The 22,069-nt window shown below is 40.0% G+C and overlaps 1 protein-coding gene across 13 annotated transcripts in view; it reads left to right on the forward strand.

The window, feature by feature from the left end:
- LOC141112398 (uncharacterized) overlaps nucleotides 1-22,069 on the forward strand; it is a 157,962-nt gene that overhangs the window by 133,352 nt on the left and 2,541 nt on the right. For all 13 annotated transcript variants that reach the window (XM_073605213.1, XM_073605215.1, XM_073605214.1 and 10 more), the window contains 2 exons: nucleotides 15,928-15,987; nucleotides 16,111-16,293. In XM_073605213.1, the coding sequence (XP_073461314.1) occupies nucleotides 15,928-15,987; nucleotides 16,111-16,293 (243 nt within the window). The remainder of the gene's footprint in view (nucleotides 1-15,927; nucleotides 15,988-16,110; nucleotides 16,294-22,069) is intronic.

Below are 22,069 nucleotides of genomic sequence, written 5' to 3' on the forward strand. Positions count from 1 at the left end.
CTGCAGACACGACATCTTTTTTGGGGGGTTCGTTGGGTAGGGGTACTCGGGAGGACATGTAGAAAATGCCTCTCATGCAGCCGACTGCATTTGGTTGGGGATGTGAATGGAGGAAGTACGGGTGCTGCAGAAGCGGTGGGTTCCCAATTAGGATTGGCGAATGCAGCAGGAAGGGCACTATGGGTACGACGAACCTGTTTGTCTTCTTCTTGGTGGCAGCTGGACACTACTCTTGCTTGCCACCTCACCAGCTTGAACTGCACTTATGGGACTCGCCACATCACCAATTGTTACTACAGTGCTGGTTTGACTACGACCGGGGTGTACTAGGCCACTGGTGCTTGCCAGTTCACCAAAACGCTACCAAAAAAACTGTTAGCGATCGCAGGGATCAGGTCTGACTCTGCAAACGCTGCAGTTATGCGTTTAGTGTTTTGTAAGTGACAGTGATCGATCAATACTGCACTTGGGTGGGCTGGGCAGGGCGGAGGGGCAAAACGCAGGTGCTAGCAGGTATCTGGGCTGATCCCGCTAACACTGCGTTTTTGGGAACCCTAAACTGCTGGGGACGCTAGTATAGATCTGATCGGATCAAATATTGATCCGTTCAGAAACTATACCACTAAGGGAGGTGTACAGTGCGTGCGTGGGTGTTAGCGCTACTGGCGCTAACCTGACGCTGCTTGGGGCTGGTGCTTACCAGTTCACCAAAATGCTACCAAAAAAACTGTTAGCGATCGCAGGGATCAGGCCTGGCTCTGCAAACGCTGTAGTTATGCGTTTAGTGTTTTGTAAGTGACAGTGATCGATCGATACTGCACTTGGGTGGGCTGGGCCAGGCGGAGGGGCAAAACGCAGGTGCTAGCAGGTATCTGTGCTGATCCCGCTAACACTGCGTTTTTGGGAACCCTAAACTGCTGGGGACGCTGGTATAGATCTGATCGGATCAGATATTGATCCGTTCAGATACTGTACCACTAAGGGAGGAGTATGCTGCGTGCGTGGGTGTTAGTGGTACTGGCGCTAACCTGACGCTGCCTGGGGCGACGCATATCACCGCCGGGCGATCAGGGGGCTAAACCTTTATTCGGTAATAAACGGCGGGTGTATTGTGTGCCTGGCATGTTCTACTGTATGTGTGTGTGTTTGTGCACTCACATCGATGTCTTCTCTCCTCGGCGCCGGAACGGAAAATACCGAGCCGAGGAGATGACATCATTTCCTCTGCTGCTGTTTACCATACAGCAGCAGAGGAATGATCCCATTGACTGGGAACGATCGGGAGGGGGGGGGCCACGAATGGATGGCCTCCCCCTCACCTCCGATCGCCTTGGGACAAATGCCAACCGCCCGCGGGAGGCAGATCACGTACAGGTAGGTGATTCTGCCTGCCCGTGCCATTCTGCCGCAGTATATCTGCGTGAGGTGGTCGGTAAGTGGTTAAACAAGCACTTATTACATATGCAACATGTTGGTTTAATTATGAGATGGGTATGTTGTCTTGGTGTGGGGGGGGAGGGCCGCCCTGCCGATTCGCACACGATATACGGGCAAATGAATACCATGACAGACATTAAGTTTATGATGTGGAATGTACGGGGCATGCAGGATAAGATTAAAAGGACAGCAGTGTTACAATATTTGAAAGGTCAGAAGGTGGATATTGTCGCATTGGTGGAGACGCATGTTACAGGTCACTTACAGGCGGCCCTGAAGTGTCCCTGGGTGGGGTGGGCTTACCACAGCACCCACACAAATATGTCTAGAGGGGTAACGGTGTTGATTGCAAAATCTACACCTTTTGAACTGGTCTCCATGGTGTCGGATCAGCAGGGTAGGTACCTCTTTCTGCATGCAATTGTGGGGGGAGACCCCTTGTTGATACTGGCAAGCTATATCCCCCCCCATACAGGTCAGATGTGGCAGAGGGTCTCGCATTTATAGCGTTGTACCCGTCCATACCGGTAGTGTGGATGGGGGACTTCAGTTACATGATGACTCCATCTCTTGTCCGCCCGGCGCGGGCTGCAACCAGACCTGAACCACAGCACACTAGGCTGTACCGTACACTAACTGAGTTTGCCCTTGTTGATGCGTGGAGACATGCTAACCCCATGACTAGAGCATACACATGCCACTCAATAAGTCATAATACCATGTCCAGGATAGATTACATACTCGTTTCCAGGGCCCTTTTACCAAAGGTCACGGGCACGGGATTTGCTTCTAGGATCCTGTCAGACCATTCTCCGTGCTGGCTGACGGCTTCCTTGCGAGTAGCCTATCCCACCAGATGCTGGCAACTAAACCCTCATTGGCTATCTCTTCTTAAAGACCATGACTCCATCGCCAGGGAGCTGCTCTTCTTTTTGGAGGGTATACAGGGACCCCTTGCCCTTACCACACACTGGAATGACTTTAAAATTCACGCCCGTAGAATATTATCCTCCAGGATAAATAGGTTAAAACGAGAGTCTAACACTGTACTTCAACTCACATCTGACAAACTGCAAGACTTAGAAGAGGCCTATAGTTCTAACCCGACCCTTGAAAACCTGGACAGAGTGAAACTGCAGACCTGATTAGTCACGCAGCTGCACACAGAGAAGGCTAAACAGCATGTTTTTTTTTGCAGGCAGAGGGTGTATGAGCAGGGTGAAAGGGCGGGGAGACTGTTGGCCTTTTTGGCTCACATGGACGACAAGCCCCCAGTCGTGGTGTCACTTGTTGACCCAGACGGGTGTAATATAACGAACCCAGAACAGGTGGCAGCTCAATTTAGACAATTCTATGGTAATCTATATAAATCCCACCATGCGTACACGCAGAGGGAAATTCAATCGTACTTATCTTCCATACAGTTTCCCCAGCTGAATCGAGAACAAGTTGAGCTACTTGAAGCACCTATTACTGAACACGACATCACGGAAGTGATCGCACAGCTAGCTAAATCTAAAGCTCCAGGGATGGATGGATTGCCCCTGGAATTTTATGTCACCTACTCGGATATAATGGTCCCCAAGTTGAAAGTCTTATATCAGTCTATATTTGATCAGAATTCACTCCCCGAGTCTATGCAGGAAGCCCAAATTATAGTTCTCCCCAAGCCAGGAAAGGACCCACATCTCCCTGAATCCTACAGGCCTATCTCACTCCTACAGGTAGATATTAAAATCTTAGCTAAAATCCTGGCTTCTAGGTTAAACACTGTTATCCTAACTTTAATTCATACGGACCAAACGGGCTTTATGCTAGGGAAAAATACAGCCATGAATATTAGGAGACTTTATATGAATATTCAAGCCCGACACGATAAGTCAGGAACGAGGGTGGTGGTGGTAGGGTTTTTGGGAATGTCTGCATAACTATGGTTTTGGGACATGTTTCATAAAATGGGTACAGCTGCTATATCAGACACCATGGGCGAGAATCTTCGTGAATGGATGGCTTTCTGAGCAGTTCCCACTTGAGAGGGGTACTCGCCAGGGGTGTCCCCTCTCTCCCTTACTGTATGCACTGGCAGCGGAGCCACTGGCCATTGCCATCAGAGCACACCCCGATATTCAAGGTCTGCGCCGGGGCCCTACGGTCGATAAAATAGGAATGTATGCTGATGACACCATACTATACTTAGCAGACCAGGGACCATCACTACAAGCAGCGTTAAGACTTATTGAACAAATGGGGGGATATTCGGGCTTGCGCATAAATTGGGACAAGTCTCAGATGCTTCCAATCGATGTGTTCCCTCCCCCTTTCACAACTCCCCCGCTACCGCTCGCTAGAGTATCCAAGATTAAATACTTGGGGGTGGAGGTAACTAGGGACCTGGTAGACTATACACCCCTGAATATAACCCCTTTGTTTAACTTATTAAAAGGTAAAACACAGACCTGGTCCAAGTTGCCATTAGGGGTGATGGGGTGCGTAAATTTAATTAAAATGATCATACTGCCCAAAATTCTTTATCTGATATGGCATGCCCCCCTATATATTCCCCTTAAAATCTTTAAACAGATGGAAGCTATCCTAAATTCGTTTGATTGGGGTAATAGTAGACACAAGCTAGCCTGGAAAACCCTTAAAAACCCCACAGATATGGGGGGTGTATCTCTCCCGGACCTGCGAGACTATTATTTAGCCTCAAAACTTTCCCACATGTACCACTTCTACAACGCTATAGATCTCTGGTTTGTGACAAATCAGGACACCCGGCGTATACACCCATTCAGGCAATACTTAGGGGGAATAAACTACAAGGTCCCTCTACACGGTACAACGTGGGCATGTTGCTACATCATCAAAGGGTATGGGAAATATCTCTAAAGAAGCAGAATGTGGGGAAATTTCATTCCCAAACCCCACTGTGGCTCAACAGTCATATGCCGGAACAGGAGACAGTCCCAAATTCTATAGTTTGGGCTAGACATGGAATATTGTATCTCCATCAGGTCTTGTCCACCTCCGGGCTCAAGCAGTTTCAGACCCTCAAGGAGGAGTTCTCCCTTCCACACCAATTAGCGTTTAAATACCTGCAGCTCCACCACGCACTTAGAGCCCAGTTGCCCGACTTGGATGTAGAGATAGAGCCCCCTCCTGTGCTGAGTATAGTTATGGGGGATGACCCCTCCAAACTTATATCACACCTATATTATACAATAAGACAACGAGGTGCAGTGGCTATTTCACACAAGGCCAAAACAGTATGGGAACAGGACATAGGACTTATAGATGACACTGACTGGACCGATATTTTTGAGGGAACCAAGACGGTGTCCCCCAAGCTGACTGATAGACTGACACAACTGTATATAGTACACAAAGCCTATCTGACACCGGTGAGATTGGCAAAGTTCCAGCACTCGCCGGACCCAACGTGTTGCCTGTGCAGAGCTGACTCAGGCACGTTTTACCATCTCATATGGAGCTGCACACATATTCAGACTTATTGGATGCAGGTTGTCCGTTTCCTCCATGATAATATGGGATCCCCTGTGGTGCTGGACCCTAAGTTATGTATTTTGGGGCTATTGCCAGATGTGGAGGTGGACAAATACCACACAATTTTCATTTTTGAAACATTATTCTTAGCAGCAAAGTAATAGCGCAGAGATGGATGCAGAATATGCCCCCCACACTACAGTTGTGGAAAAAAGTGGATAATGACACCCTGCCATTTAAGAAACTGATCTACACACACAGGGGATCCACGCAAAAATATTAAAAGATCTGGGATAGATGGTTGGAGGACGGGGAGACCTGTGTATAATGGTTCCAAATCCAGTGCAGCGTTCCCCTACACCAAAAACACGATCTATTTATATGTTGGACTGTACTGTTGCATAATTTTTGACATATGTGAATATATGTGTATGCATGCCCTGTAATATTTCTGCATATTTAATTTCAATGGCACAATATGTATCTGACCTTCTGTGGCTATATGTACTTGACTTGTAAAATGTGTGTTATATCAATAAAGTTGTTTTTTTCCAAGTAAAAAAAAGAAATACTGGCAGGTCCCCCTGCGGGAAAGAATTGGAAACTTAATGACTCCCTTATTCAGGATCCTGAGATAATTAACCAGTTGCCAACCTCTTCACGACGATATACGTTGGCAGAATGGCACGGGCAGGCAAAATCACGTACCTGTACGTGATCTGCCTCCCGCGGGCGGGGGGTCCGATCGGACCCCCACCCGGTGCCAGAGGCGGTCGACACCTGTCTGGGAGCGATCAGACGTAAGGGGGAGGCCATCCATTTGTGGCCCCCCCCTCACGATCGCTCCCAGCCAGTGAGAATCTTCCTCTGCCTCTGTATAATAAACAGAGGCAGAGGAAGTGATGTCATCTCTCCTTGGTTCTGTATTTTCCGTTCCGGCACGGCGGAGAGAAGACATCGATGTGAGTGCACAACACACACACAGTAGAACACGCCAGGCACACAAAACACCCCCCATCACCACCTGATCACCCCCTGATCACCCCTCAATCACCCCCCTCCCTGTCACACTGACACCAAGCAGTTTTTTTTTCTGATTACTGCATTGGTGTCAGTTTGTGACAGTTAGTGTGGTAGGGTAGTTAGTATTAGCCCCCTTTAGGTCTAGGGTGGCCCCCAATAAAGTTTTAACCCCTTAATCACCCCCATCGCCAGTTTTACTAAGCGATCGTTTTTCTGATCGCTGTATTAGTGTCACTGGTGACGCTAGTTAGGGAGGTAAATATATAGGTTCGCCGTCAGCATTTTATAGCGCCAAGGACCCCCCATATACTACCTAATAAAGGTTTTAACCCCTTGATTGCCCCCTAGTTAACCCTTTCACCAGTGATCACCGTATAACTGTAACGGGTGACGCTGGTTAGTTTGTTTATTTTTTATAGTGTCAGGGCACCTGCCGTTTATTACCTAATAAAGGTTTAGCCCCCTGTAAAAATGTGGAGAGGGTGTAAAAACCTTCTCCTCTCAGACACGTGTTATGTCAACAGTGTCTTAGGCGTTTTGTTCAAAAGTTCAGTAGCCAGGCTGTCTTAAAACAAAGTGTGAGTTTATTTGGTCACACTTGGCAACAACTTGAAAATATATACAAAGTTAAATTCTTCTTACAGCTTGATGTAGTAAAACAAAAATAATAGGAACAAAATCTTGTATCAAGAAGGTTCAAGAGATGTTTCAGCTCCGTTTGTGCTTTTCTATGTCAGAGAGATGTCCGCTCTAGCAGCTGTTTGTGAGGTAGGCTGTATTTAGGCCTAATGTAAACGAAATGTCTTCTGTAGAGTAAGAATGCGTGTGTTCTTCTTTGTGTATGTGAAAAAGTAATGACGTCCTTCTGTGTGTGTGTGTAGGACATGTGTTGTGTGTATGATGTGTGTCGTGTCGTGTGTCGTGCGACCTGAAGTGAAGTGTCACTCTGTTTTTATACTATTTCAAATCAACTAGTCAGCAGACTAAAGTCATAGCCATATACGGCTAGAACTAAAAATGAAATGATCATATTCGTGATTCTTCTAAATATTCTCTTTGCCAACAGCTGACACGTCTCTTAAACCTCTTTGATTGTCAGTAACACACAACAGATTCTTATAAAAAAACTAAAGGTGAATGACCTTTCCAAATGGCCGAATTCTTGTAATGGATATCCTTTAAGCTACAGAAATGCAATTCTGTACCAAACCTTACAAATGCATATTAAACTATAATTGGATACATATAAACATATATTACTTCACACAAACTCAATCTAGCTAACTAATTAAATAACTATATCAAATAACTAACTATATTATGGATAATATGTTTTTACCTTTAAAAAGATCTTTACAATAAAGTTTATGACAGATATACTGAGTATATTCTTATCTGTGAAATCACTGACCTACTGACCTTAGTCATTAACTCAGCACATGTAGAACAACTGTTACAAAAATGACATGCACACAACCTAGCTATTTCAAGATTTGTCTTATGCTGAGCTGAGTAAGCTTTTTCAAAGTCAAAGCATAAAAGGGAACCCAGACTGCATACTTACAGATCTTGATTATAAAGCCAAATTAATATAATTATTCTACAATCCCCCCTGAATATAATTTATTATATTAACTAAATCACGCACACTCCATTTATGGCGCCCTTTCATACACATTTTGAATCAGTTGCTCCAGATGTACCACAGCTCATCATAGGATCAGATAAGTCAGAAGTAATTTTCCGACTAAAAATACCTGTCATAATTTTTCACCTTTTTTCATTTCTTCCTTAATCAATTTATAAAATCGTTTCATTCTAACCATAATACAGATTTGAAATAAAATACATAATATCATGATAATAAATATAATAACTATAGGATGCAATAATATATTTCCGGCAGCAGTTGTCACTGAGGTATTTCCTCAAACTGAAACATTCCTGCTGATTACATCCTTCCCATTTAGTTCTATATTTTTACCAATTATTTTTATTTATTTTATTTCCAATTCTTTAGAAACGAAAAATTATAATTCCAATGTACCTTAAAAATAACCAAATAATCTTTCCAATTGATATCTCAGTTGACATCTCTGTTGGCATCCCTGGTACCTTCAGATCTATAATTCTTAACCATAACTTTAGCTACTGGAATAAATTACTAAACATACTCATTAGAAGTAGAAATCTCATTCAAGACATCATTTCTATTTAAATTTAGCAAAGGCCTAGCCATGTTTTGTGAACAAACTTCTGAAATACCTGCACCTGTTGCTTGCAAAGTTTGCAACCACACTTCTTTCTATACAACAGATTATATCAAAATAACGGAGTATGCTAATCTCAAAAGACATCCTGTCATTAACTCAAAAAGTTAACAAACCTTATGTTTAAAAAATAATAAAGTTTTTAAACTAAGACTATAACAGGTAAATAAGTCACCCAATCTTTACCTTATTCTTGAATCATCTTACCCTATTTAGACTTTATAATACTATTCATACGTTCTACAATACCTGAGTATTTAAGATGATAAGAAACAAAAACTTTAATAAATACCTAAAATTGCATACATATCCTGCAAAATTTTAAATCATTATCTGATTCCATGGTTTGAAATCCAACCCCAATGGAATATGACATAAATTCACAACAACTTAGCTTTCGTTAAAAATATTATTTCTAGAATAACCTCAATTAATTTATCAAAAAGAAACATTAACTAAAAAAACAACATCCTAATATCCTCCTTTAGCAGGTGGAAAAAAACTAATATAATCAATCTATAAAGATTAGCCAAATCCCTTAATACTTTGTAGTATTAGGTTACTCTTTCCTATTGGATTGTTCTATAAACAAAAAAACAATATTCAGAAGTTTGATGACGAAGTGTTCTAAAATGAGTAGTTCAGAATTTCTTTCATTAGCTTAAACAAAAAAATCAATCAATCAGTCAGTCAGTCAGGTACCTGGATATGCAAAAAGAAATATTTTCATTTAAAAATAACTCTATTCATTATTGTTGGAATTATTTTTTTTACAATAAATATTATCTTCATCAGTCTGTACTGATTCTAACTAAAACAAAATGTCATAGTCCCCCTTTTTATCCTGTGACTAATATTAAATCTTGTAAAAGAATAATCTTACCAGATTATTGTATTTTTTCCTTTACACGGACAATTGCTTTAATTTTGTAAAAGAACACTAATTTAGGTTGGGCCTTCCTAAATATTATATTTCTGAAAGAAATTTGATCATGTTGAAATTTCTTTTCAGAACCAAAAACATTCCTCTCATACAGTATGATTGAATGAGCCACACATGCCTGTCACTCTGACTGCTAAACACATGGCAGTCTTAAGATCAGCTTTCAATGCAGACACCTACAGAAAGTTTAATATTGTCATTCCATTGTGCCAATATTTGGATCCATCTATAGAAGCACAAGAAATTCTTTCCCAATAAATGTCCACTAAAAGTCGAAAAAGTGACTTTTTCATGATTAACTTACACAATTGTGGCTCTATCCCTCATATTGCATCTATATAATCCTCATGTATTTTTAAATACCACCACAACTGATCTTTTTAACATCCAATTGCCACTAGACAAAGCTGTGTGTATTGACACCTCCTGTTTTCCTTGTAATAACACCTTTAGTGTAACGTAAGATGCTTTTCAAAACAAATGGTGCAAAACCCACAATGTCTCTGATCTGTAGCATTGGACAATGCTCTCCTAACACATTTTTTTTATAAATACCAATGAAATTGTCTCATCATCCACATACACTTGAATATAAAATGGCTGAGAGAGATCTCTATATTAATCAAAAATACTAAATTAATAAGGGCTTTCTTTAGATCTTCAAATTATTGTATATAAGTTCTCTCTTGTAATTAAAAATATTTGCCCTACAGTAAGCCTATATAATTCATTAAAATTTACTCAGACAAATACTTTGTCTAGAAAAATCTCAATGAACTCTTGAGAAAAGTTATTAAGACCCAAAAAATCTTATTTTTTTAAAAACAATTACTTTAATAAGTAATAATACCTTTTAAAAATGTATTTTTTCTCATCCATGAACCCTCTTCCAGATATTTGGAAGACTTTGATCCACAGAAGTGAAAACTGTCATGGCATGACGACTAGTCTGTGTAACTTGATCTACATTTCTCTGTTGGTAATACACTCCTCGCATGTCACAAACTCTTCAGAGAATGATCTGTTACAATCAGTTTAGCTATCATGCTTTGTATACAATACACTGTACAATTCGGTAACAATCTAGTTTTTCGTTTTTAAAATGTTTAACCTTTTTACCACTTTTTAAACATATTTTGTTTGTACATCTGCCAAAAATCATGTACACTACGTTATATGACTTTCCTGATTATAGTAATGACAAAAAATTGTTTAGAGGAAAATCTCGTGAAACTCACAGATTGGGTCCTGCCCAAAAACTGCGATAGGCCTTTTCCCCGAGAAAACTCCTCCATCAATCAAAGTCCTTACTTTTACCAGAAATACTAATTTACAAAGACTATTAACAATTGCTATTTTTACAATTTTTTTAGATTGAACAAAACTTTCATATTTTATATTTTCTCTGGGTAGTTTTAAATAAATTAGAACAATCTACTACTTTTAATTTAATAACCAAATCTAAGTTTGGAATTTTTGTAAAAATTGTTCAATCCCTAACTTATTATTTCTTACAACCAAATCTGTAGGATTTTTGTAAGACACTAAACACCATGTTTTTTCCATTATCTCAATTTCATACAGTTCTTTCCACAATCTTAATCTATACTTTTTCTCTGAAAACTTTTTTTCTTGCCCCCTATTTATGTGTTTTAAAATGACCACGTGTAATAACGTACATTTTCTGTTGTTCAGGGCCTAAATATTCATAAACATTTACATGCAGCATTAAACTTAGTTAGCTTATTAAATAACTTCTTTACACTCTGGCATTAATTAATTACTACTGCATATATTCCTGTATTCCATATATATGGAATGTATCAATTTCCCGATGGTACAGGAAAATACTTCTGAACCTTGAGATGTTAACCATCCCATGTTACCATTTTATTTAAACAAACACACTCACCCCTTGTTAGTATGATAGTCCTTGTGCACTTAAAAAAAAACAAGAGATGAATAATGTCCTTTAAATTTGTTGTTCGTTGCCTTTTCTTTCGTTTGTTGCTTTTTCTTTCTTTTGTTGCGTTTTCTTTCTTTCGTTGCTTCTTCTTTCCTTTGTTGCCTTTTCTTGGAAGAATCATTTTCTTGTAGCTTTTTGCCTTGTTCCTTGTATTGTGTGCTGTAGTGTGCTTTAGTGTGCTTTAGTGTTCTTGCCTGTTGATTTTTCTTTGCCTGCTTCTTGGACTTTCCATCTTCAAACATCAAAATCCAACTTTCATCTTAGCTTACCAAATAGTACATACATTTGCCTGTTGTACCTCAATGGTAGCTTTTTCAAATAACGTGAAGTCTCAGTTCCTGATTCAACATTTTTTCTTATTGGGCAACTACCCAATATTTTCTTATGTGAGACTTTCTCACCTTCTTAGGAACTAACCTTGGCAGAAATCTTCACGTACGTAACGTTACGTTTTCACAAAGTCTTGGATTTCCAACCATAGCTTGAAGCATACCGTCCAAATGGCCTTGTCAATCAACTTCATAGGCTGGGTCTTCCTTTTTTTTTTTTTTCTTCAAAGTTACAAACTTTGGCTAGAGGTGAGAAAACAGACATAGAAAAACTCACCCGCGACTTTTATTGAACTGTTGTCCACATCTGACGCAAACGCCTCCGTCTAGGTTCTTTACTTAGTTTCTTCTTGGAGCTGCTTGTTCCTCCATATTTGATTATCAGAAGCCATATCTTATTTAGAAGAATTTCTCGTCTTTAGCTGGCTCAGTTCCTTGGACCTTGCATCCTTGTCTGATGGAACACAAACGCCGCTTTCTAGGTTCTTTGATCGTTTTTTCCCGAGACTTGATCAATCATGAAAATGTGTGAGTCTCCCCCCTTTGTCAAGGAGCAGGGAAAAAAAAAACTGGACTGGCTGGCAATCGCCAATGTAAAAATGTGGAGAGGGTGTAAAAACCTTCTCCTCTCAGACACGTGTTATGTCAACAGTGTCTTAGGCGTTTTGTTCAAAAGTTCAGTAGCCAGGCTGTCTTAAAACAAAGTGTGAGTTTATTTGGTCACACTTGGCAACAACTTGAAAATATATACAAAGTTAAATTCTTCTTACAGCTTGATGTAGTAAAACAAAAATAATAGGAACAAAATCTTGTATCAAGAAGGTTCAAGAGATGTTTCAGCTCCGTTTGTGCTTTTCTATGTCAGAGAGATGTCCGCTCTAGCAGCTGTTTGTGAGGTAGGCTGTATTTAGGCCTAATGTAAACGAAATGTCTTCTGTAGAGTAAGAATGCGTGTGTTCTTCTTTGTGTATGTGAAAAAGTAATGACGTCCTTCTGTGTGTGTGTGTAGGACATGTGTTGTGTGTATGATGTGTGTCGTGTCGTGTGTCGTGCGACCTGAAGTGAAGTGTCACTCTGTTTTTATACTATTTCAAATCAACTAGTCAGCAGACTAAAGTCATAGCCATATACGGCTAGAACTAAAAATGAAATGATCATATTCGTGATTCTTCTAAATATTCTCTTTGCCAACAGCTGACACGTCTCTTAAACCTCTTTGATTGTCAGTAACACACAACAGATTCTTATAAAAAAACTAAAGGTGAATGACCTTTCCAAATGGCCGAATTCTTGTAATGGATATCCTTTAAGCTACAGAAATGCAATTCTGTACCAAACCTTACAAATGCATATTAAACTATAATTGGATACATATAAACATATATTACTTCACACAAACTCAATCTAGCTAACTAATTAAATAACTATATCAAATAACTAACTATATTATGGATAATATGTTTTTACCTTTAAAAAGATCTTTACAATAAAGTTTATGACAGATATACTGAGTATATTCTTATCTGTGAAATCACTGACCTACTGACCTTAGTCATTAACTCAGCACATGTAGAACAACTGTTACAAAAATGACATGCACACAACCTAGCTATTTCAAGATTTGTCTTATGCTGAGCTGAGTAAGCTTTTTCAAAGTCAAAGCATAAAAGGGAACCCAGACTGCATACTTACAGATCTTGATTATAAAGCCAAATTAATATAATTATTCTACACCCCCTGATCGCCCGGCGGTGATATAACTTAGGTTTTAGGGTCAGATAGGGTCTGAGTTGCCCCAAGCAGCGTCAGGTTAGCGCCAGTATCGGTAACACCCACGCACGCACCGTACACCTCCCTTAGGCTCGATTCACACCTATGCATGTTGCTTTTGAGCGTTTTTGGAGTTTTTTTTTTCATGCTTGCCACGTTTTTGATCAGCGTTTTTGCCGTGTTTTTGCCGCGATTTGCGTTTTTTTTTTTTTTTACAGTTTTTTTTTACAGTCTAAAAAAAAATAAAAAAAAAAAAAAATGGCAAAAACGCATCAAAAACGCTGCAAAAACGGTGCACTTGCGTTTTTGATGCTTGTCCATTGAATTCTATTACATGCAAAACGCTGCATTTTGCATGAAAAAAAGTCCCTGACCCTTTCCAAAAATGCAGAGAAACAAAAAGGCATTGATGTGAACATGTTCCATAGGAACCCATGTTAAAAATTCCCGTGCATTTCTGCAAAATGCAAAATGCATCAAAAAACGCGCTAGTGTGAATGGAGCCTTAGTGGTATAGTATCTGAACGGATCAATATCTGATCAGATCTATACTAGTGTCCTCAGCAGTTTAGGGTTCCCAAAAACGCAGTGTTAGCGGGATCAGCCCAGATACCTGCTAGCACCTGCGTTTTGCCCCTTCATCCGGGCCCAGCCCAGCCCACCCAAATGCAGTATCGATCGATCACTGTCACTTACAAAACACTAAACGCATAACTGCAGTGTTCGCAGAGTCAGGCCTGATCCCTGCGATCGCTAACAGTTTTTTTGGTAGCGTTTTGGTGAACTGGCAAGCACCAGCGGCCTAGTACACCCCGGTCATAGTCAAACCAGCACTGCAGTAACACTTGGTGGCGAGTCCCATAAGTGCAGTTCAAGCTGGTGAGGTGGCAACCTGTCCTCAGGACCCACTAGCAGGCCAGATTTTAAGTATTACCTTGGGGAGATGCAGACTAGAATACTGCAATCACTGAGCAGCAAATGAGATCACCTGTGATTTATTTCAGTTATCTTGCAAACCTGGCCTGTTAGTGGGTCCCAGGGACAGGAGTTGAGAACCACTGCACTAGATGTATATAACGCTATATGGGGGGAAATGGTTGAAGTTTAAAAAATCTCTTGGATATACGACTATATTGGATACATAATGGGACTAAAAAAGGTGGGACATGAGGGGGAGGGGGTGGGGGGGGGGGGGGGGAGAGAGGGGTGATTGATTAGGGTGACTTATTATTATTTATTTATTTTCTTCTTTAGGGGGAGGGGATAAGGGATATGGGGAACACAAATCACATGAAATGATCCAAGAATGTAACTGAAACAAAAATGTGTTAATCACTGTGTATTTGTTTGTGTTTTTTTTTCTATTATAATAATAAAAGAGAGAATATTTAGACTATAGACTGAAGGACTTATAAATAAATGGTTGTGGAACGAATCATCTAAGTTTCCATTATTTCTTATGGGGAAATTCGATATACGAGTGCTTTGGATTACAAGCACTTTACGGAACAAATTTTGCTCGCAATCCAAGGTTTTACGGTACTTGATTTTTTTTTTTTTTTTAATCCCAATTAGGGCCTTTTTACACTGATGCGCCTTTGATGCGTTCCCAATTACTTTACAATGGATGGTGCAATTTTGAAAAATTGCAAGTCAATGGACCATGCAGGACTTTTCAAAGTGTAGTGCACCTGCAGTGTGCAGAGTTACATAGGATTTAAAGTATAACTAAAAGCAAAACCTTTTTTTTTTTTTTTTAGTTTGGATAAAGTAGGGATGGATTAGAATACCAGTTTTATTGCTTTATTCACCCTCTCTATTTATCCTCATTGAAAGTGAAAGTAAACGAAAATCCCAAATTTTGGGTTGTCCCCAGAAAAGTTATCGAGGGGAAATTTTCTAATTGGGACACTATTTCTGGTGACCTGGAGGTCCACAAGGATTTCTTTTAATTTGCAGGGATTTCCTCTCACTTCCGGTTTGGCTATGGGACAGGAAGTGAAGGAGAATCTTCATAATGGGGCATAGATTGTGAAAAAATAAATCTGACACTAGTTATAACCCTCTATTGCTCTATCCAAAATGTAAAGCTTTGCCTATAGTTCTACTTTAATGGGGAATAGTTTCATGTGCTTTTGTCGCCCTGGAAAGCGCTGCAAAAATGCACCAGTGTAAAATGGGTCTTACTTTTCTGTCTGCGGGTGCAGACCAGTTAATCGATGACAAGGCATTAGTGATAGGAATGCAACTGAAGGGGTTTGAGGTTCTAATAAGCAAGTATAGACAGGACGTCAATTTTGTTTTGGTACAGCATCGCACGACCGCGCAATTGTCAGTTAAAATTATGCAGTGCCGTATCGCAAAAAATAGCCTGGCCATTAAGGGGGTAAATCCTTCCGGTTAAAAGAAAACAACTTGCCCCTTTGCTTCTGACATCCAGTGCAACATGCTGAACAGTCTCTCATTACATTTGTAGTGTGATGTGGAAATGAACACACCACACCAGGTCATTCTGAGTTACATCCTGTCTGATACATTTTTCCTGAAGTTCATTCATGTTGTTCCATTATGTTTTAGGATATTTATTGAGCCATAGCTATAGAACCATTTATGTACCGTATTTGAACTGCAAATGTTTTGAAACCACTATATATTTCCAGTATTAACTTTCAACATTTCTTTTAGTTGGCGTGTGTTTAGCAATCGCTGTTCTATGTATTCTTGGCATTACTTTCATAAGCATGGGTAAGTGTAACATAAAAAATTTAATTCAAAATAGATACTTGTAAGAATCATGCATTCAATTCCAAAATCAGAGTGGTACGAATGAGGTATTGCCTCTTATTTTTCTCTCTTGTTTCTATACAGGGGCATTATACCTGGATAAATGCACGCTGGAAAGATATATCCCTATCTATGTACTTGTACAAGGAATAATCTTCCTCCTAATGGGCTGCACAGTCACAATCCTGCTTTCAAGTGACAAGTTAATATTGTTTTTCTTATTTATTTGCACGCTGTCTACCTTCTGGTTCTGCTGGCTGATCACAGGTAAGAATAAAGTCAAACTAAGCGAACGAGTGAAAAAATATGATTGTGTTACATAAAATATGAAAGGAGAAATCATAACAATATTGGCTATATCTATCATCCGTTGCGCATACAACCTCGGCCAATAAACATCTGCCTACCTTTCAGAGCTAAATAATAGGGACATAAGGGAAGAAGTATTAGTAAATATCCATGGTGATTTTCAAATTAAATCAAAACCTCTTATCTCTTCTTTTTAATATGGAGGATAAGTCCACTCCCTGGAAATTCTTTGTGGAAAAATAGGATGCTTACCCCACTTGCTGTTTAGCTGGGCTGATGAAAAAAGCTTTTTGTTTTGTTTATTTTATCTTTGCTAATTTTCCTTATTATACAATAAATATCTCCAAAGTCATCACACTTCATATCCATATAATATTTACTTTCCCATCCATAGACTGAAAAGCAAACATCTTTTTTTTTTTTTTTGCAGCTTGCAAATTCTTATGCCGCGTACACACGAGCGGACTTTACGGTAGACTTGGTCCGGCGGACTTTTCGACGGACTTTCCGAATGAACGGACTTGCCTACACACGATCAACCAAAGTCCAACGGATTCGTACATGATGACGTACGGCCGGACTAAAACAAGGAAGTTCATAGCCAGTAGCCAATAGCTGCCCTAGCGTTGGTTTTTGTCCATCAGACTAGCATACAGACTTTTCGACCGGACTCGAGTCCGTCGGAAAGATTTGAAACATGTTTCATTTCTAGGTCCGTCAAACTTTTTGGAAAAAAAGTCAGCTGGAGCCCACACATGATCGAATTATCCGACGGACTCCGGTCCTCCGGACCAAGTCTGCCGTAAAGTCCGCTCGTGTGTACGCGGCATTAGAAGTGATAGCTGCATTTGTTTTCTTTTTTAGGTTTTCATTTTTACATGGTGATCCGGACAGTAAGTCTGTTGTTTTTCCACCGAACAAGCTGTCCTGCTGATATAGCAGTTAGAAGGCTGAGACAAACAATTTAACACTGACAGGGGTGCTTACAATAATCAGCTTTTATACATGTAAAACCTTTATCGCAAAAGGAACAAAACTGCTGCTGTAATGGCTTAAAAACTGTTAGCTGGAGTCTGGCTTCAATTTGTTGGTGTATCAAAATTTTCTAGTGCATTTAACACTTCCCTCCCCTCAGAGTGACAATGCTGTCATCCAAACATGCTTCTGTTGGTCCTCCATCTAAATTGAAGGCACCCTAATACAGGAAGTGTGTATACTGGCTGGATCACCTGGTGAAAATGGATGAAAAAAAGCCTACCAAAAGGAAAACTAATGCATCCAACACATTTAACCACTTCAGCCCTGGACCATTTGGCTGGCAAAAGACCAGAGCACTTTTTGCAATTCGGCACTACGTTGCTTTAACTGACAATTGCGCGGTCGTGCGACGTGGCTCTCAAACAAAATTGACGTCCTTTTTTCCCTACAAATAGAGCTTTCTTTTGGTGGTATTTGATCACCTCTGCGGTTTTTATTTTTTGCGCTAAAAAAACGCAATATTTTTTACTTTTTGCTATAATAAATATCCCCAAAAAATATATATATATAAAAAAAATTTTCCTTAGTTTAGGCCGATACGTATTCTTCTACATATTTTTGGTAAAAAAATCGCAATAAGCGTTTATTGATTGGTTTGCGCAAAAGTTATAGCATCTACAAAATAGGGGATAATTTTATGTCATTTTTATTAATAATTTTTTTTTTACTAGTAATGGCGGCGATCAGCGATTTTTATCATGACTGCGACATTATGGCGGATAGATCGGACACTTTTGGCACTATTTTGGGACCATTCACATTTATACAGCGATCAGTGCAATTAAAAATGCATTGATTACTGTGTAAATGTGACTGGCAGTGAAGGGCTTAACCACTAGGGGGCACTGTCGGGGTTAAGTGTGTCCCAGGGAGTGATTCTAACTGTGGGGGGGGATGGGCTATGTGTGACACGACACTGATCACAGCTCCCTGTAATCGAGAGCGGTGATCAGTGTCCTGTCACTAGGCATAATGTGGAAATGCTTGTTTACATCAGCATTTCCCCGTTCTTCCTCTCCGTGAGACGATCGCCGGTATCCCTGCGGACATCGAGTACATGGGACCCGCGATCACACTCGCGGAGCTCGCGGCGGGCGCGCGCCCGCAAGCCGCTTCTTAAAGGGCAACGTACAGGTACGTTAATATGCTTGTAGTACCCTTCTGCCGACGTATATCGGCGTGAGCCAGTCGGCAAGCGGTTAATGATTGCTAAGCTGCAATAAATTACATTTTCCATTTTGCGTTTAATATCCCTTTAACTCCTACCATAGCTTTTAGAACAAAGGTGCTTTAGCCAATGGCATGTTATCAACAGCTGTTCGACTTATATAGGAATAACTAGAAATATTTTTGGGACTTGAGTGATTTTCAGAATATGCTATCTGTAGCTATGTTATTTAATTAGATCAATATATGAAAATTAAAATTATAATCCTACTGTATATCATAATGCATATTACACAAGATATTGAAATAATTAGTGATTTCCCAGTCCAAATACAGCAATAAAATAAGTATTGAACACGTCACCATTTTTCTACATATTTACATTTTTCTTAAGGTGCTATTGACAACCCATGCAATCCATACAAAGAAACTAAAACAAATAAGTTCAGAAATGAAGTTATGTGTAAGAAAATGGAATGACAAAGGGAAACAGTATTGAACACATGAAGAAAGGGAGGTGCAAAAAAGGCATGGAAAGCCAAGACACCAGCTGAAATCTATCAGTAATCATAAATCAATATCAGCCGGTTCAGTGATAGCCTATAAATAGGTATCTCATTACCAAGGTGTCACACAAGAAACATCTCATTATGGGTAAAAGCAAAGAGCTCTCTCTTGCAACCTTATTGTGGCAAAACATACTGATGGCATTGGTTACAGAAGGACTTCTAAACTTCTGAATGTTCCAGTGAGCACTGTTGGGGGCCATAATCCGAAAGTGGAAAGAAGATCTATTCACCATAAACCGGCCACGACCAGGAGAATCTGTCAAGTTTTCTGACAGAGGAGAGAAAAGAATTATCAGAAAAGTTGTCCAAGAGCCAAGGACTACTTGCGGAGAGTTTCAGAAAGACCAAGAATTAGCGGGTACAATTATTTCAAAGAAAACCAATAAGTAATGCACTCAACCGCCATGACCTGTATGCAAGCTCACCATGCAAGACTTAATTGCTGAAGAAAAAGCAAGTTGAAGCTCGTTTAAAGTTTGCTGCACAACATTTAGACAAGCCTGTGAAATTCTGTGAGAATATAGTGTGGTCAGATGAGACCAAAATTGAACTCTTTGGATGCCAAAATACACAGCATGTTTGGAGGTGAAATGGCACTGCACACCACCCCAAAACCACCATTCCAACAGTGAAGTTTGGAGATGGGAACATCATGGTGTGGGGCTGTGTTTCAGCATACGTTACTGGCAAACTTCATGTCATTGAAGGAAGGATGAATGGAAAAATGTACCAAGACATTCTTGATAAAAATCTGCTGCCATCTACCAGGATGATGGAGATGAAACGAGGGTGGACAATTCAGCAAGACAATGATTCCAAATACAAAGGAAACTCTCAATTGGTTTTAAAAGAAAATAATGCTGCTAGAATGGCCCAGCCAATTACCTGACTTGAATCCAATAGAAAATCTGTGGAAAGAACTAAAGATTAGAGTTCATAGAAGAAGCCCATAGAACCTTCAAGATTTGAAGACTGTTTGTGTGGAAGAATGGGTGAAAATCACACCTGAGCAATGCATGCGACTAGTTTCTCTATACAGGAGGCATCTTAAAGCTGTCATTACCAACAAAGGATTTTGTATGAAGTATTAAATGAATTTCAGTTAGCGTGTTCAATACTTTTTTTCCTGTGTCACTCCATTTTAGTACACTTAACTTAATTTCTGAACGTATTTGTTTTGGTTTCTTTGTATGTATGGATTGCACGGGTTGTTACTTACATGTGGTGAAAATTTAATGGCAATAGCACCTTTAGAAACATATTTACCTAGGAAAAAAATGGTGACGTGTTCAATACTTATTTTACCCGCCGTATATTGTTAACGCTGTGCATCATGTTTTAGTCTGTATATATTAAGTCCATAGGAGGAACTACAGTCTTTAAAAAAACAAAACAAAATACAAGTCTTCTACAAATACCGTAGCTGAGGATGTTTAATAAACAGACGCCCACCAGCCCTGGAATTCAGCGCTGTCTTCAACTGGGATGGTTCTTTGCCAGTGTTTGGATCACAGGCACTGCCATCTTGACTTTGGGAGCAGCGGTGACTTCCTGCTGTTTTACAACTGGCTCCCCACTGTATTAAGCAAGATTGCACTATGCCATTATATTGATCCCACAGTCTCCTGGGACATGTGCCACAGGTGGGGAGGGGGGCTGGCCAAACTCTAATTCTAATTCTTTTTTTTTTAACAAGAAAACTAATTCTAATTCTTGCCTAGGTGAGATTTGTGGAGGTGAGTACCTGTCAGTAAAAGGTACCTGCACCCCACCCCCCCCCACCCCCCAAAAAAAAAAAAACATCCAAATATAGTAGAGGAGGGGGAGGAGAGACACATTAGTGATACTTTCACTTTTTAGCGAAGGTCTGCTTTTATGTATAACTAAAGGCAATTTTTTTTTTGTTTTTGGATAGGGATTTGGAAAGGGATTAGAACATCTGTTTTTTTTTTGTTTTTTTTTGCTATATGCGTCCCTGTTAAGGAGATCCATCCTCTTTTTGTTCTGTTTATCATTATCATCGAAAGTGAACGTGCAAAAAAAATCCCAAAGTTTGGGCTGTCCCCAAAACAACGATAGAGTGGAAAGCTTCCATTGGGGACACTAGTGCTGGTGACAATTTAAGGATTCCCTTCCTTTGGAAGACTTTATTCTTATTTCCTATTGTGGTTAAGGGACAGGAAGGTAATGCACATTTCCCCAATAGGACAAAGATGGCAAAGAAAACCTGACAGGGGTTACAACCCACCCATAAGCTATCTAAAATGAAAACAAAAGTTTTGCCTATAGTTCTACTTCTGGCTTTCCCTGCATCAAATTCGCATGTTAGGAGATTGTGACTGGCTCTCTATGGAGCTGGTTCACACATCTCCAAAGTGGCTCTGCTGCAAATTGCACAGGAGTCCTGTGCGTCTTTTGGTCTGTTTCAGGTCCAAATTCAGCCAAAAATTCAGATTGAAATCGGAACAGAAACAGTGAACAGGGATGCACCGGACCCCTGCTGTGAGATGCTATGTGCTTCAATGTGAAAAATTCTCAGTCATGTGCATATATTTAGATGAAATCAGCACCTGCAGATCCCCCATGGACTCTTCAATTGCATTCTTGGGGATCAGGAAGGAATTCCCCTCCCCAACTGGAGAAAATTGGGTCATGCTTCAAAGGGTTGTTTTTTTTGCCTTCCTCGGATCAACTGTTGGTGTACATTTGTGTATATGGAGGTTTTCTATGTAATTCTTTTTCTATTGGTTGAACTAGGTGAACTTGTATCTTTTTTTTAACCTGACGAACTATGTAATTTGCAGTGGATGCCTAAAGAATAATTAATTGGTGGCTAGGAGTTTAAGTAAACATAGTTATATATTAGGAACCATAACATACTTGATTTAGTGATGGTGTTTCACAGCATTAACAATTGATATATAAGCCAGTAAGCATATAGCCTGTCTTTGTCACACAAT

The sequence above is a fragment of the Aquarana catesbeiana genome, linkage group LG11 (assembly GCF_042186555.1).
Source record: "Aquarana catesbeiana isolate 2022-GZ linkage group LG11, ASM4218655v1, whole genome shotgun sequence".
NCBI lineage: Eukaryota > Metazoa > Chordata > Amphibia > Anura > Ranidae > Aquarana > Aquarana catesbeiana.